The sequence below is a fragment of the Cyclopterus lumpus genome, chromosome 2 (genome assembly GCF_009769545.1).
Source record: "Cyclopterus lumpus isolate fCycLum1 chromosome 2, fCycLum1.pri, whole genome shotgun sequence".
Taxonomy (NCBI): domain Eukaryota; kingdom Metazoa; phylum Chordata; class Actinopteri; order Perciformes; family Cyclopteridae; genus Cyclopterus; species Cyclopterus lumpus.
Window position 1 is genome coordinate 11542849 of NC_046967.1, and position 17823 is coordinate 11560671.

The 17823-nt window shown below is 45.6% G+C and overlaps 3 protein-coding genes across 3 annotated transcripts; 1 reads left to right on the forward strand and 2 right to left on the reverse strand.

Annotated features, from left to right (window-relative positions):
• Positions 1-267: 267 nt before the first annotated feature.
• Positions 268-2612, reverse strand: LOC117740496 (serotriflin-like). The gene is made up of 8 exons (XM_034546948.1): positions 2550-2612; positions 2423-2426; positions 2224-2333; positions 1980-2070; positions 1613-1755; positions 1417-1511; positions 516-598; positions 268-395 (listed from the first exon to the last, which is right to left on the reverse strand). The coding sequence occupies exons 1-8, from the start codon at positions 2610-2612 to the stop codon at positions 268-270; spliced, it is 717 nt and encodes a 238-aa protein (XP_034402839.1).
• A 319-nt stretch (positions 2613-2931) lies between these two features.
• LOC117740504 (flocculation protein FLO11-like) lies at positions 2932-6045 on the reverse strand. Its single transcript, XM_034546957.1, has 3 exons — positions 6037-6045; positions 4614-5291; positions 2932-3039 (listed from the first exon to the last, which is right to left on the reverse strand). The coding sequence occupies exons 1-3, from the start codon at positions 6043-6045 to the stop codon at positions 2932-2934; spliced, it is 795 nt and encodes a 264-aa protein (XP_034402848.1).
• An 8246-nt stretch (positions 6046-14291) lies between these two features.
• LOC117745970 (formin-A-like) lies at positions 14292-17590 on the forward strand. Its single transcript, XM_034554669.1, has 8 exons — positions 14292-14502; positions 15644-15716; positions 15808-15920; positions 16021-16119; positions 16380-16558; positions 16828-16885; positions 16983-17045; positions 17124-17590. Exons 1-8 carry the CDS (start codon positions 14332-14334, stop codon positions 17562-17564), a joined length of 1197 nt encoding a protein of 398 aa, XP_034410560.1. The 5' UTR covers positions 14292-14331; the 3' UTR covers positions 17565-17590.
• Positions 17591-17823: the final 233 nt, after the last annotated feature.

Here is a 17823-nt window from a genome sequence, read left to right on the forward strand (position 1 = left end):
TTTTAAGGCAGGTTTCCTTCTTATCTAAGAGGAAGTTACCTTTTTTCAGCTTCCTGTGGAATTCATGCATCCTGGATTCCAGAGGAAGAACATAAAAGGGTGTTCTCATTAGTACATATATGTGTTCTGCTTCCTCTTTATGAGTTTACACATCAACGGTTTAATACTTTAGGCTATTTGACCTGGTCAGAAATCAGCAGCGAGACACAATCTTCACACATGAGCATATTTTATTGAAACTGACTGAGTCAGAGCCCCATGTGACATTTAATGAATCTCAGAGCCGCACTTGCAGGAGGCGGGACACCAAGAGGCCACGTTGCTGTTTGTGCAGCCCCACTGCTGCTTCAGTTCAGCACAGTTACTGTACTGGTCAGTGTAAGGACAGGAGTTGGCTGCAAGAGACAGAGGAACATAGATGCATGACTATAAAGAAAAACATAACCCAGGAGAGCTCACTATTTAAAGTCCTCATCCTAAAATAGAAGAGAAGATGAAGTGTGTTTGCCACTTACTGCACAGTTTGTCGTTGCAGGCGTTGGGGCAGTCACCGCAGGAGGGTCCTGATTTGTAGGGGCGAGCTAACTGGAGGTTTCCTCTGTAAAATAGACCATTAAAGACAATCTGTACATTTGTTCTCAACCCCCAAATACATGAAATAGCACTCAAATATTAGTGCCGTCACTTTATTGAAAGAGTTTAATTGTAGAAATCTGTAAAATAACTTTTCACTGCAGCGATTTCAGTGCTTCAATATTATTTATTTGAATGAGGATTTTTTTAATGAGGATATTTTTCACCTTGATCCATTTCACTCAACTGAGTGTCAATATTCAGTGAAAGGTCGAGAACTATGGAGTCAGATCAGTCTCAATAATTGCAAATGTGCACAGAACAATTCACAAATATCTTCAATTTACAAATCCACGCAGAACGATTCACAAATACATTACAATGCACACATAAATAACTAATTTATATAAATGTAAAAGAAAAATCACAAATATATTTCTGTATTTCTATGTGGATTTTTCTATTTGTTTGTGGATGTGTATGTATTTGTTTGTGGATTGATCCACATGTGTGTGTGTGTGTTCTTTGAGACTCCCCTGCTTTTCAACATAGACCTGTAGCCAATCAGATGTCGCCCTCATTTCCAACCAATCACATGAGCGCATCTCCCCCTCCCCTCCCCACGAGGCTGCCAGCGTTACAGTTGCACAATTAATAAGTAAGTTAAGGAAGTCGTTCTATATATTTGTGATTTTATTTTACATTTATATAAATCGTAATTTATTCATGTAATGTGTTTGTGAATTGTTCTGCGTGCATTTGCAATTATTGACACTGATCTGACCCCATAGAGAATATGCTCAACTCTTCTATTGAAAAAGAGAAAACATTGATTGTACTCACGGTGGGCAGTACTGGCAGACGTAGAAGTACTTGTAAGGAGAGTTGGGACAGTAAGCCACAGCACAGCCAACCTTGTTGGACCGGTACCAGACGATCTGAGCGGAGGAGAGAGAATCAAATCTCCAGTCTCATAGCATCACTGTGCAGAATACTGTTTTTAAAGATCACTGGTTCATATCAATGCAGGTTCCTGCACCTGTGTGAAGTGCCCCACGATGCCTCCGTTGGTGGAGCCCACTCCGTAGCGCCAGTCCTTCACCTCGTCGTACCAGGACTGCACCGCGTTGCTCCACGTGTTCTTAAAGCTGGACATGTACAGGTTCTCTCCACAGCCGCTAGCTGCAGATAGCGAGAGAGAGAGACCGTTATGCATGTGCACTCAACACATGTTCACACGTGGAATGCATCGTCTCCACTGTCACTTTGTGTAGATTTAAATGCCCCACGACGGTCACAACAGCTGTTTCAGACACATTGACTCTCTGGGTTTGAAGCTGCTCATCTCTGTGTTTCTAAAGTGACTTTGTGTAAAGTATCCAAACCCAGCAGAACAATGAACTTACTGCTGATCACTCGCTCGCTGTCGGGGCTGTGCTTCATGGAGCAGGTGTTGGCCCATCTCTGAGCGTTGGCTGCAGCCTCGTTGCTCCAGCTCTGTGGGGAGCAGAGGACGGATCGGCCATTACTGGACATGTACAGCGGAGACATCAACCAGTGCTTCTACTGTCATGTGGTATCAAGCCGAGCACTAGATCAAATGAACCTACATCAGTGGAGCACGCGGTGCTCCTTTATATTGGACCTTACCATCTCCAACATGTTGCTAGCAGTCGGCCGAACTCCTCTCCTCAGGGCATTATGCTTGTTCACGATGTCTCTCGGGTCGGTTGCCAATGTGGACAAGTTTGTTGAGGATTCTAAATAGACAAAAACAAACAAGATTGTGTGAATGTGTATGATAATCATATTAATGATAAAACAATTAGTGATCATTTCAAACGCTCACCTCCCTTCAGGAATGGTTTTCAGAGAGGGGAGAGAAATAAAGGTTAGTTTATTGCACATGGGAGCAAAAAATGTAAGTTTAAAAAATAACAGTCGATATTAGAGATGAAAAAATGTATTTGACTTACCAGCTTGGCGCAGAACGCCGAGGCAGCGAAGACGCACAGGAAGGTCAAAGTGTACGTAGCCATGGTCGAGTCCAGGACCGGTAACCTCCGAGAGCCACAGGTGGCGCTTATATACGCGCCGACTCGTGACGGGCGAACATATAGGCCACATGACACCTGTGAGATGTCCTTGACGAGGTATGGAAAGCGGCGGGTTCTGTGTTTACGTAGCGCACATGTTTACGATAACTGCGATAACGAAGCGTGTTCCCCTTATGTGGCAAGGTTATGAGGGTGTGCATCGTCATGGTATCTAAACTAAACCGGGATAATTTAAAGGTTAAACTAACATTGATAAGGTTTGCATAGAGTCCATATTGAGAAGGGGCCCCTTCCCCACTTCTTACCCCCTTACTTTCAGCACCTCTGCTCGGATGACACCCATCTTCATTTTGCTGTGAACTACACACCTGTAGAGCTTCTGGACTGCGTCGGTTGTGACGCCATCTTTCTGTCCCCAGAGACAGAGAGGCCATGACTATGCACTCAAACCTCCTCTGTGGAAGCTCCCGCTGCAGTAGGTGTATGGGTGTCTTTCTGTCTCTGTTCTTTTTTTAACATCCGGTGTCCATCATAAATACTGGACATTATCATTCTGCATTAAATATGCTCCAGGGCTTGCAGGGAGCCTTTTTGGGACACTTAGCTCTATTCAGCCACCAGAGGGCAGCACTTTTTTAGTTTTGGGAGTGGCCCTCTGGAGTGTTTGCACTCAACAACAATGCATATTTGTTTCGTTATTACTCAGGCGTGTTTAGTAAACTTTTGGGGCTAGTTTGAACTGGTTTTCAGGAAACGGAGTGCCTGTTTTGCCTTTGTTTTCTTCCATTTCCTCTTTAGCATTTTTGGGAACACATTGTTTGCACTTCCAAAGCGATCGTTGCGTTGGTGGCCTGCAGACATGAGATGCTGCCACCAGACGCCACTGTGTCAAAGCAACGCGGGCTCAGGATGTTGTAGAGAGATTAGAGACATTAAATTATTAGAAGTAAAATGAACTCATCCCAGTATATGAATAATGATATCTGAGAAAAGGTGCACAGTGACTGCTGCACTAGCAATACTCTGTTCCCTTTCAGATGCACTCATTCATCCACTGGTGCATTCCCAGTCTGTGTAGTGACAGAGGATTACAGGGTCCATCCATCATGTGGTGCACGTGCTGGCACACACAACCTGCCTCTCGCTGGACGATGAACTCGAAGCGCGTCACTCTCGCTCCGAGTGGCGTTCAGTTTGAAGTGTTTGTGGGCGTGGCGTGATGAATGACGACGTCCCTTCTCAAGAGGAAACGTATACGTTCACGTGCTTTAATATGCATCGTTAAATGGCCCGGTAGCACACATACAGGCGAACCTCTGGCTTTTTCCTCTAGCGCCACCAGCAGGCCGACGTCTCCAGAACTACCGCATGGACATGAAATGTGCCTCCGTGACACAAACCGGTGAGAATAGTTGCCTGAGCTCGAATTAAATCTTTAGGGACATGAGATATGAAGTCACAAATAAATCAGAAATGCTGTGATATTTCTTGTTATTCCCCAAACTGATTACTGCTGCGTCCCTTTTAGCCTGTAATCCAACCCCCGGGATAAAACTAGGGGTCATCCGACCCCCTGCGAGGAGAAGGTGAGAGGTGAGACTCTCTGCCAAATCAACTCATCAAAGTTCATCAGATAAACTCTAAATGATAATTCAATGTGGGCGTGGCTTTTGCTTCCTTCCATCTTCTTGTCCCTGCAGGTTTGCCCCCCCCCCCCCATCCTAGTTGCCCAGCAACCTCCTCAATAAGAAGTGCACTGAGTCATGCTTCTCCTCCTTTATGACTACAGGATGAGAGGATGAGTTCACAAACAAACAGGTGCAGGTGCGTGTTGAAATAATACTGATACTAAGATTAATATGAAGCCCGTCAGTGATGGTCACGTTGACACGTTTGAAGACTACAAGCTACAAATGTACCAAAACAAAGAGATACGAAGGAACTTTAAAAAAAGATTAACAACACATTGGCCTCACATTATACCATAAGAGACGTTGTTCTCTGGCTTGTTCTCTCACTTGTTCTCTCACTTGTTCTCTCACTTGTTCTCTGGCTTGTTCTCTCACTTGTTCTCAGACTTGTTCTCTCACTTGTTCTCTGGCTTGTTCTCTCACTTGTTCTCTGGCTTGTTCTCTGGCTTGTTCTCTGGCTTGTTCTCTCACTTGTTCTCTGGCTTGTTCTCTCACTTGTTCTCAGACTTGTTCTCTCACTGGTTCTCTGGCTTGTTCTCTCACTTGTTCTCTGGCTTGTTCTCTCACTTGTTCTCTGGCTTGTTCTCTGGCTTGTTCTCTGGCTTGTTCTCTCACTTGTTCTCTCACTTGTTCTCTGACTTGTTCTCTGGCTTGTTCTCTGACTTGTTCTCTCACTTGTTCTCTGGCTTGTTCTCTCACTTGTTCTCTGGCTTGTTCTCTCACTTGTTCTCTGGCTTGTTCTCTGGCTTGTTCTCTGGCTTGTTCTCTCACTTGTTCTCTCACTTGTTCTCTCACTTGTTCTCTCACTTGTTCTCTGACTTGTTCTCTGGCTTGTTCTCTCACTTGTTCTCTGACTTGTTGTCTGACTTGTTCTCTCACTTGTTCTCTGGCTTGTTCTCTGGCTTGTTCTCTCACTTGTTCTCTGACTTGTTGTCTGACTTGTTCTCTCACTTGTTCTCTGACTTGTTCTCTGGCTTGTTCTCTCACTTGTTCTCTGACTTGTTCTCTGGCTTGTTCTCTCACTTGTTCTCTGGCTTGTTCTCTGGCTTGTTCTCTGGCTTGTTCTCTCACTTGTTCTCTCACTTGTTCTCTGACTTGTTCTCTGGCTTGTTCTCTCACTTGTTCTCTCACTTGTTCTCTGGCTTGTTCTCTCACTTGTTCTCTGACTTGTTCTCTGGCTTGTTCTCTCACTTGTTCTCTGGCTTGTTCTCTGGCTTGTTCTCTCACTTGTTCTCTGGCTTGTTCTCTCACTTGTTCTCTTCTCATGTACTTCATGCGTGTACTTCATGCGTGTACTTCAGGCGTGTACTTCAGGCGTGTACTTCAGGCGTGTACTTCAGGCGTGTACTTCAGGCGTGTACTCGCTGCCCGGCCGAGGACCGGTGCATTGTTACGGTGTGAGTCATCAGTTTCCTCGGAGCCAGCGCTCTCTGAGTGAATTCAGGATCTGTTTTTGCACTCAGACCACGGTAGACTTTTGTTTCTGTAGCTCATGTTGTTGCACAGTTTAATTCCGGTAGAAAGATGCAAAAAAAAAAGAAAGAGGATGAGAGGATATTTTTTAAATATAAGGACACGTCACTTTCAGGATGAGCTACCCAAAGCTAATCCTGCACAACGTGGACACCAAACCCCGGAGCACTTATTGTGGCTTTGGCCCACTGCACTGCGTATGAGTCACCCTGGCAGATGGGTGCACCCTCCTTCACCCTCACCGACGCCATGCGCCGTCGAGCACCGGGCCTCCTCCCTCTGACCAAACCACGCCCATTCAGGACATGTTCAAGTGGCTCTTGAATAAGGGGGCGCGGGGAAAATGTTAGTGGGTCAGCAGAAAATAGCCTGATAATTGACCCTGTCATTTAGCGCCACGCTAAGCCCTCTCCTCTCAGCTGGGCCCGTTTCTGTAGCAACAGCAAACACAGGGATGGGTAACAATGGCCGCTGGAGCTGAAAGAAGAGTGTTCCCAGCAAGGCTTCCTTGTTTATTTATTTTCCACCGGGTGCATATTTAGCATCAAGCTGCCACCTGCGTCGCTTTATCCAATTATGTGAAACATGCCAAGAATTTCACAGCCAAAAGCCGAGGCCCTGCACGGGGGGGACGAATAGCATCGAGATGTTGGTTGACTGTAAGGAGTCTGTTGACAAACTGTGCTGAGGTGCACCCTGGGAGAACACGCTCCTCTCATTAATCCATTAAAAAACAAGGTGTAAATACAACAGATTCTTCGACAATTTCAAGAAGTTGCTGCTCCCTTCCAGGAATTAGTCTGACCCCCAGTAAACAACAACGACTAGCTGTTTCCATCTGTTTCCACTCTTTCTGCTAAGCTACGCTAACAGTAATAGTCTGTTTAGCTTCCGGATCTGACCTTTGACCCCAGACCAGCACACTAAGACCAGACCAGACCAGTCAACAGTGGCTGAGGACTTCATCGTGCACATGACCCCCCGCCATGCTGCATCATGGAAAGCGTTGGCCCCCCTCAAACAGCTCGCAGAGGAATCCATGTGGTATATTTAACAAAGAACACGGGCACTAAATAAAGTAAAGGTGGCGACACACGGACAAACCCGAGCAATGCAGGAAGGCTGACATTAATAGCGTCAGCAGATTAACGGACTTGGAGCACATTTGCTTCTTTAAGAAGTGAAAAGATAGAAATCTGTAATTGGTAATTGTTATAATCTCCTTTTCATCTGTGATGCAGAACGCTCACATCCAAAGTCCCGATGCTCTGACACCGATAGTCAGCATGCTTTCCCCCTTTTCACACTGCGAGGTCCCTGATGATCGCGTTCTGGTCTTCGGTCCCCCCCCCCCCCCCCCCCGGGGAACGGGTTCTGCCAAAGCACGTCCCGGCTGGTCTTTTTTCGAAGCCCACCCCCCGCTGCACAAACTGATCTCAGTGGACTCATTTTGGCTTCTTCGCGTCACACTGAGAGACATGCAGAGAGACCCTGTGGGACGCCTCTCTCTGGGTATATATAGTGCTCTTTTCCCAGAGCTGTGAGCGGCTGGTATTCTGTGAGGGAAACAGGATCCTCGTCACTGTTTCTGCAGCCAAACACCACGAGTCACTGACCCCCCCCCCAGAGAGATGTTTTATGGGGAAGTTTGTGCTTCTATCTCTGGTTCTCAAGTGTTTTGTTCCAGTGATTACGAGATTTTATTGTGCAATTCTGAGTGCTTAGTTTGAGGTCCATTCGGCCTTTCTTCTTTTTTTGGGGGGGGTCCATTCATCCCCATTTATATTATTATGATTATTATGGTATTATTTTTCTGCACTAGTCAACATGAAGTGTCCGTGACACTTTTTCTGCCCTCAATTCTTACCTACAAAACATTAAATAGAATAAAATACATACACAATCACAAGTAAAACACATAGACCTACGAATGCCTTATGAATAGACAGCTGTACCAATGTCTCTAGAATTAAAGTCCAGCAGCTTTGCATCACAATTTGATGAGCGTCCATTTTAAATGTACAAAATAAAAAGGATAAAATGTCTTCCTGCTCATCTCAACTGATCTCATCGACTCTGATTGATTTCTGATGACCCTGAAACCACGTATTCATTGCCCCCTGACACTTTATTTATTCTCCCGACGCCCCACCAGCACGGAGCTCCAGCCGGCCTTTGGTGGTGACGAGAGGCCGCGGATCGCCGGTTACGACCCGCGAGCTTCTCGCCCCCCGTCTCCTCCCGTATCCATGACTGTTATCATGTGTCTGGGTGCTGCGGCGAGAGCAATAAACCGTGGGAAGCAACTTCAAAACTCTTGATGGCGTTGAACTCCAGGAGGATGAAAAAGGGGGTTTAATCAAGAAGAGACACACCATTAGGTTCTCCTTATTAATGCATCAAACACCTTCCATAAAGCCTCCAGACCTTCTAATCCGCTCAAGGCCAGGAGGTTCTCCCTAATGCGTGTTTGATGATCTCTGCCCCACGACCCTCAAACTGTCATTTGAATGTTATTTAGAGGTTAAATTGCTCTGAATGCCAGCGCATCACCCGTCACGTTAAACGCCCGTTGTTATGACCGTGGACGTCACGCGTCGACCTCCGTGCCCCCCCCCCTCTCCGGCGTTCCCTCTAAACCTGCCGATCAATCTGTTGCTCAGCCGCCTTCTTGTTGGTCGGATTACGAGCACCAGAAGGCCGCGTGTCTCCGCTACGATACGCACTTAACCAGATTGACCTGTCACTTGGAGTCGCAGGCCAAGCCCATCTGGGGAGGGCCTTCTGTCCTTCTGGCTGTAATAGAGGCTTTGACACCTGTTGGTTCATCTTTGGTTGATGAGTCTACTAAATGTCACACAAACAGCCCAAAACCCAAATATATGATGTGTCATACAGAGGAAGTGACTATGAATGCAACAGGAAGCTTCATTTATTCATAACCGGTGAAAGCTGAACGAATGGTGATGATCAGACATGCTAATCCTCTCTCTGGATGTCAGGAGACCAAAAGAAAATGGAAGATGGAAGATGACAACGTCTGCGTCCGACTCCCTCCGCCCCCCTGAATGCATCTCCAAACTGAGACATGAGCGCAGGCCTCGTAACTCGACCCACTCCCTCGGCCGACGCGCCGCCCTTTGGAAGCGGCCAACGCTAGCAGTCCGCTCAGGAGCCGGTGGATCGAGCCCGCGGCTTTGATGCGCCGGGCGGATTGACCACGAGGTGCCGCCCGCCGGGGGCCCCTATCGGGTTCACGCCCGTCAGCGAATAGTCTTGAAAAGCAATCGGTGATTTACGGCCAGTTCAAACGCATCTCTTTATCATCAACAACGCACGGCGGCGTGCGCAAGTCAAAGATGCACTTTGTCCTTTTGCAGCTTTTGTCTCCCTCGACTAATAAATTCCACCCAATTAGAGCAAAGTGAGATTAAAACGAGATCAGCAGACGTTCCCCGTGACCCCCCGTGACCCCCCCTCTCTTCTGGGGTGTAATCTCTATATCTGGCTAATTAGCAACAACCTTGCAGAGAAGCTGCCACGATGCAGATTACACAGCGCTCACTTAGTGTTCTGTAAATCCACTCAACATGTCAGGGCATCGGAGCTTTAAGAAGGCAAACTGCACAACAATCTGCAAAAGGAATAATAATCTAAAATCAATGAATGAAATGCATAATTAATGAATAGCGTGTTGAATATAAAAGAACATATATAATGTCAGACACGAGCAGCAGTGATTTCTTGTCTGTGATTCTCCAAAAATGCTGACTAACCTTCAGCACACACAGATGCAACCTTTTGCCTATTTTCCCCCAAGATGAAAGATGAATATTGTGCGTCTGTCAGGGCGTGAGCATGAACACACGCACACACACACACACACACACACACACACACAGCTCCCAAAGCAAAGCTCCAGCCTTACCTCTCGCAGCGCAGCTTTAGCCCACTGTGCTGCCTCTGCAGTGTCACCGGCGCTGTCTTCAACCTGCCGGTGGAGCGGCGTCCTCCAGGCGTGTGTGCGTGTGTGTGTGTGTGCGTGTGTGTGTGTGTGTGTGTGCTCGGCTGCTCTCGGCTGCGTCGCGTCCTCAGCCGGCCTCTCGTACTAATCCAGGTGGTCCGACGAGGTGGAAGAGAAGAAGGGAAGCGTGTACTGACAGACCGGGGGAGCTGCTGTGTGTGTGTGTGTGTGTGTGTGTGTGTGTGTGTGTGTGTGTGGCTCGAGACTGTGAAGACAGACGTGTGTGTGTGTGTGTGTGTGTGTGTGTTAGAAAGAGAGAGCAGAGGGGAGAGAGACACGACCTGCCATGCAGATATCAGCCCTGTTGCAGTTAAATTTAAACCCCCCCTCCCTTCTGACACCTTGAGCCACGGCTGCTTTCCAACTCAGACACACACACACACACACACACACACACACACACACACACACACAGCTCTGACGACACCATATGGCCCTTGACAGAAGACTGAGCCCTGAGGGGGTTGGTGGGGAAATAATAGAAGAAAAACCTGCTACGTCATGCATACCTTCACCCTGCACTGTGCAATATGATGTGTGGCATAATATATCATATTTAAAAAACTAATGCACACGTCACGGTGGATATTATTGGTGGATATTATTGGAAATCACTGTCACTGTGGACCACAGCGTCTCTTTCTTCATCCGCTCTCCTCCTTCTTCGTCGTCCAAAAACCTGCCGCCTGCATTACCCACAATGCAACTCAAGACGTTGGCGGGTAACGCTTGTAGCAACATGACAGATATTTCTAACTTCACACCCCCAGATAAACTCGTAGCTTTGTGACGTCACTTGAGTCCATTTAACACGCCTCCCTCTGTAAAGCTGTGTGACGTCACTTGAGTCCATTTAACACGCCTCCCTCTGTAAAGCTGTGTGACGTCACTTGAGTCCATTTAACACGCCTCCCTCTGTAAAGCTGTGTGACGTCACTTGAGTCCATTTAACACGCCTCCCTCTGTAAAGCTGTGTGACGTCACTTGAGTCCATTTAACTGACGGGTCAAAGCAGTGGAGTTCCCCTTTAACAGCTCGGAGTCGGGCGGGGTTGCACCAAATAAATGTAGCAGGCATGCTGAGCGCTGCACCGGTCTGAGAGGCTGCTGAGTCACAGGCAGCGTCGTCCTCTCTGGAACAGAACAATGGCCTTTGTTGAGCTTCAGGAGGCACACGGAGCTCAAATGAACTGATTGTGTTTTCATATTCAGAAACAATCTCAGAACCGAGGTAACCAAATAGGGATTGACCTGCATGTGTGTGAATGTGACTGCAGAGTCCTCCAGCTGTCAGCGGTTCCTCTCTCTTGACTCTTTATTTACCCAGGTGTGTGTGTGTGTGTGTGTGTGTGTGTGTGTCGATGTTGAATGTTCTTAACTCCCCTTATTGCAGTGTTGACGTCGTGAATTGGTGAGAGTTGTTGCATTAAGAAAAGCATTAAAAAAGCTGCAACTAGCGAAAGTTTTGGGGAGTTTTGCTGAGAAAATGACAGATAAAAAAATGAATTGACAAATAGAGTTTGGCTCTACTGAAAACAGCTGTTTTCCTTCCAATTCTTGATTTTGCGATTTAAATATGTCGCCCATTTCTCATCTCAGTTTATTATAGATCAAATGAGTGAAACACAGCCAGAGACGGGAACATTCAGATTCAGTAAAGGAGAAAACAATGTGAGTTTTTATTTATTTTTTAAACATGGAGTAATCCACACCTAAACAAAAATGTTGCCTTCAAGTTAAAAAAAAAAAAAAAACACATTACGTACATTTGCAAAAAGCTCAAATAAAAAAACTCTTCTGCAAAACAAAACAAAGAAAATGTAACAGCAACAAATGTTGGATGATGCAACGCTCTGGAGCCATATTTATGAAACCCATGTTTACCTTTTGTCATTACACGGCCTTTCAGTATTTACAGTATATGTACATTTGGATTTTCCGCCGGTGGGTAAAGTTTAAACATTTAAAAGCTGCGTGAAGTAAAGCGAGTATGCATGTTATGAAACGTCATATCTCGTGCAGTCAAACAAGCACATTAAAACCCCCGAGAGGATCACGTACTTTATATATTTAGGAACATGCTCGTGGGAACATTGATTTGGAGGAAGGGGGATTGAACTAGCAGCTCCAACACACTATAGTGGCTGGTCTGAGGCCAGCTGTAACTTTACTCTGGTCACTAATCACAAACATCACAAAATTAACCTCACTGACAGCTCCGAGGTCCCCAAGTTTCCAACGAGCCGTCGCTCATCGCCCGCAGGTGTGTGTGTGTGTGTGTGTGTGTGTGTGTGTGTGTGTGTGTGTGTGTGTGTGTGTGTGTGTGTGTGTGTGTGTGTGTGTGTGTGTTTGTTGGAGTATCCTGTTACTTTACTCATTCTATCCGCTCACTGCCATATTCAGTCACGTAGTTTGTTTACTTTGAGTTTTTTTTTTTTTTTTATAGTTTATAGAGGAAATTTCTTTAAATTTGATCCAAACGTCCACTTGGACGATTAGAATTTATTATTAATTAATTAGTTAATTTTGCACAAATGTCTGATAGGATAAAATGATGAATTGATGACGTTTTCTGCAACTTGGTGGACCACAAGGCAGTAAATCTAGTTTTAAATTAATGTAAAAGTAAACAAGAGGCCAGAGAGGTGAGTAAAAGTTGTTTATCGATCGAGCCAGCGAGGAATCATATTTAAAATTAATTATTAACCTTTAAAAAAAATAAGCCAATCTTTTGGATCATATTACATTATATTCCTCAATTTAAAGCTTCACCTCGGTACAGTGTTTGTCGTAAAGTAAATTAAATTACAACGACTTCAAAGATATCACGTTCTTTAATGCAGTCAATGACGTCATCGGCCCATTGTCCACTCGTCTGCACACCTGTCTCCGCCAGCAGGGGGCCCGTTTGACCTTTGACCTTTCCGGCCCGCGTGTCTGAGCGGCTGCTAACGGGCTTTTCTGGGACGCTTCACTCGGCACACAATGGCCGCCGCCATTGAGTGAGTGATGCACATTTCTGGGTTTAGCTCGTGGATATCTGAAATGTAATGTTTAAATTCTGTCTGTGTACATAATATTCAGTTATTGTGGATTCTTTACTGTTTTTTTTACTTCATCTGTACATTTAATCTAATCTAACAGAGGAATCTCTGATCTTATCTTATCTTAAACAAGCGCACGAGGCCTTATTTTAATAAATAATATGTTTTTTTAGTCACACGGGACCCCCCGCTGAACATTTCCTCCCCGTGAAACAACACACACCCGGTAGAAAGAGACACTTACACCGGAGAGGAATTGTCGGCATGAAGAAGATGAGAAAAGTCATTTTGAGTTTTGATTTTTATTGAGGAATGATTTGTTAGCTGCAACGTAAAACCGCGGACATGTTTTCCACTCGCTCGATGCCAAGGCAGTGTCACAACGCACCGATTTATCTCACACACTCCCCGACCTCGTCCTCCTTCCCCTCTCGCTCGGCATTATGGGAGCCGGCCGTTTAAAAGCAGAGGTATTTACGACTCAGCACTCTCCTCTTGAGTTCCCGGAGCTCGACGAACACGTGGGGCCGGCAGTGTGACACCTCCAGCTCGGTTTAAAGATAGACGGGGTTTTGGTTGGCTATCGGGGTCCACCTGTCTGTCTGTCTGCACACCTGCCTGTCTATCTGCCTGTCTGTCTGTCTCCCTGTTAAACACACTCAACTTCACTTTAACAGATAAAATCCAACACACGAGAGCTTGTTATCGACAGCCGGATGCCGATAACACTGTTATTTCATCGATTTTATATCTTAATTGTGTTTTAATAGGATTCCTTCCGCAGTGGTAGAGTTAGCATTTAGATTAAGTAGTTTGATTATGTAAAAGCAAAAGTTAAACATTGTGGAAATAATCAAGGACATGTCCCGAATGTACTGTTTTACTCTTGAAGCTCTTTGAGACGTATTTAATTTGCTAACGTTTGATGAACAATTTAAATGTGCAGAGTAACAATCACTGTCTTATGTGTCAAATAATGGCACGGTGTAAAAAGAATAATATTTGCCTCTAAAATGCAGTAAAAGTACATAAAATGGGTTGTACTGTAAAGTACAAGTACCTCAAAATGTAAGTACAGTACTTGGGTGTATATACTTTTCCACCATTGGTTTTATTACATTTTCTATTTAAAGATCGTTATTATTTGTTATGTGCTAAATAGGAACAGCAGTACTAGTGGCCTAGAAGTGGTAATTATTCATTATTCACTGTGTATATAGTTTTCTTTAAAGTTATGTAAAAAGTGTTAATACAAATTTGATTCTTTCTTTTTGGACCTGAAATAAATAAGAAATGTTTTAAAAACTCTCTGCTGAACTAAAAGACTCTGTCGCCCTCTGCTGGTCAAAGGGAGCAATCAGTCACCTTTGAGCCACAGGTGAAAACAATGATGCACTGATTTGTAAGACCGCAGCCATCAAACAAAGGGAGCGAGGAGGAGGAGCTGCTGCTTGTCACCGAACAGCAAACATGTCCGACCGAGTTGTAGAAATCCTCAGAGAAGGCCGCATCTCGTTGAGCTCCATCCCGTCAGGGCGACAGCTGCCCAGGACGCCTCCTCTGACGAGCGTGAAGACACAGCTGGATTTCTCCAACGCAGATTCAATCCACGAGGGCGAGGAGCTCCAGCAGAGTGCGGCGGTACGTTGTCACTTTACCTCTGTATCACATTGTGTCACTGCACCTCTGTATCACATTGTGTCACTGAACCTCTGTATCACATTGTGTCACTGCACCTCTGTATCACATTGTGTCACTGCACCTCTGTATCACATTGTGTCACTGCACCTCTGTATCACATTGTGTCACTGCACCTCTGTATCACATTGTGTCACTGCACCTCTGTATCACATTGTGTCACTGCACCTCTGTATCACATTGTGTCACTGCACCTCTGTATCACATTGTGTCACTGCACCTCTGTATCACATTGTGTCACTGCACCTCTGTATCACATTGTGTCACTGAACCTCTGTATCACATTGTGTCACTGCACCTCTGTATCACATTGTGTCACTGCACCTCTGTATCACATTGTGTCACTGCACCTCTGTATCAGTCACTGCACCACTATATCACATTGTCACTGCACCTCTGTATCACATTGTGTCACTGAACCTCTGTATCACATTGTGTCACTGCACCTCTGTATCACATTGTGTCACTGCACCTCTGTATCACATTGTGTCACTGCACCTCTGTATCACATTGTGTCACTGCACCTCTGTATCACATTGTGTCACTGCACCTCTATATCACATTGTGTCACTGCACCTCTGTATCACATTGTGTCACTGCACCTCTGTATCACATTGTGTCACTGCACCTCTGTATCACATTGTGTCACTGCACCTCTATATCACATTGTGTCACTGCACCTCTATATCACATTGTGTCACTGCACCTCTGTATCACATTGTGTCACTTTACCTCTGTATCACATTGTGTCACTGCACCTCTGTATCACATTGTGTCACTGCACCTCTGTATCACATTGTGTCACTGCACCTCTGTATCACATTGTGTCACTGCACCTCTGTATCACATTGTGTCACTGCACCTCTGTATCACATTGTGTCACTGCACCTCTGTATCACATTGTGTCACTGCACCTCTATCACATTGTGTCACTTTACCTCTGTGTCACATTGTGTCACTTTACCTCTGTATCACATTGTGTCACTGCACCTCTGTGTCACATTGTGTCACTTTACCTCTGTGTCACATTGTTCTTGTATTAATTGGATGTGATCAGACCTGTTCTCCTTCTCTTCCTCATTAGACTGATGGGAGCGATCAAGGTGACGACAACCAAAACACAATGTTGGCCTTCAACACATTTGGGATAAAACCAGGTGCCGACTGGTCAACACCTGGTGACCTCTATGACATGCTGCGTTATTGAAAATGATCTTGTGTGTTGACCTCCATGTTCTCCCTCAACAGAACCAGAGGACCCCAGCTCCTTGCTGAGAGGGATGACCGGCTACCAGCTGACTCAGGCGGACTCTGACTTCATGGAAAAGATGAGGCTGGAGAAACTTATTAAAAAGCTGCAGGTATTTCTTTTGCTTTCTCTCCGCGCTGCTGCAGCTTGATTGCCGTCGTTGTCGCTCTGTGTTTTAGTTTTATGATGTTTGTTTTTTTGACCGTCCTCAGGGAAATCTGGAGGAGCTGCAGAGGTCGTTGGTGACGGAAAGGACGTTGTTGGAGCTGGCGTTGACTTCCAGGACGAAAGCACAAGCTGGACTCCAAACGGTGAGTTTGAATGATGATTAACAAGATCTTTTTTTTTAAGAGTCTGAACCCCACCTCCTTATGTAGCTTTTTAACATGATAACTTTCTCTGTATGTCTGGTTCAGGCACTTTTACAATCGTTTTGTATCGCCCAGAAAATGGCCTTAAGTTAAAGCCGATGGATCCTTTGAGGTCGTTCCTTTGGCATTCAGTCACAAGCAGAATAAACAAAACACGGTGCACATGTTCTCTAATCTTAAACGTGGTGTTTCTCCTTCAGCTCCCGTCCTGTGAAGACCTCACCGAGTGGGTGAAGGTGGCCCTGAGGATGACCTCGACCGAGGTCACGCACCTCGACGTCAAGTCTCTCCTCGCCACAGTGACGAGAACCGACATCCAAAGAGCCACGGATGAGAAGATGAAGGCGCTCGGCCGGATGGAGAAGACGGTGGCAAAAAAGTCAGTAACGACGTCCCTGAAGGCGGTCAATGTCTCACTTTTAATTGGTTTTAATACAACATTACCTTTTTTTTAACTGATGTATATGTCGGTTTTTATTTTCACTGAATTTAGTCTATTTCCAATATTTGTATGCATGAAGCCCTTTTTTAAAATGACCATCCACGTTGTAGTTGTAGCATTAATATCTCAGGAAATTATATATATTTATGCATTTCAGTCATTGGAGTATGGTAAAATACTAACGTGGAGTCCTTTTTCCTTCTTAGGAGGAAGAAAGAGGCTCAAGCCAAAGGGGAGCTTGAACAACAAGTTGCCCGTGAGCAGGTAAGAGGGGCTCCAACTTTGTTTCGTGAAGTTATTTTTTATTATTATTATTATTATTATTATTATTATTATTATTATTATTTTGTTCTGCTTCCAGCTGGAGATCCAGGGATTAATGAGCCGGTTATCAGACCTGAAATCTGAACTTGGCCAACAAGAGGTGAGAATCTGGTTTCTGGTGTTGACGTGAAGCTCGTGAGGATTCGCTGTCCTCTTAAGAATAACTGTCGCTTCACAGGAAGTCTCTAAAGCTCTTGAACTGCAGATCAAAGCACCAGAGATCCGGAGGTCTGGAGCTGTGGATCAGGATCAGGAGGAGAGGGCCAAAGGGCTGCGGCAGAGAGTCGAGGCGCAGGAGTCTGCGAGAGGGAGGAAGAAGCCTCCTGGACCCGGGGAGGTTCCTCCTCCTGGACCCGGGGAGGCTCCTCTGCAGGGGAGGAAGCCTCCTGGACCCGGGGAGGTTCCTCCTCCTGGACCCGGGGGGGCTCCTCTGCTGGGGAGGAAGCCTCCTGGACCCGGGGAAGCTCCTCCTCCTGGACCCGGGGAGGCTCCTCTGCAGGGGAGGAAGCCTCCTGGACCCGGGGAAGCTCCTCTGCAGGGGAGGAAGCGAGCTGCAGGAGAAGAGGAGGCGCAGCCCCCTGTTCTGAGGAGATCCAAGAGGATCGCCAGCAGGAGGTGAACTGGTCCATAGCTTTGAAGGCAATGCTGGATTAGATGGCTTATTTGACACGATTCAGCAACTCGAAACAAACGGTTGGGTTTTTATTATGTTTTTAATTAAAGTTATATCTTTTCTTTTTTTTAAGAATCTGCATTTGCCGTTTTATTTGTAATTTATCAAATGTAACTTTCATAAGTGTTGTTGAGACACCTTCTGCTTTAATGTGTACAATAAAGTGAAAAATATCACTGAATTTAATTTGACTTGATTTGTCAGG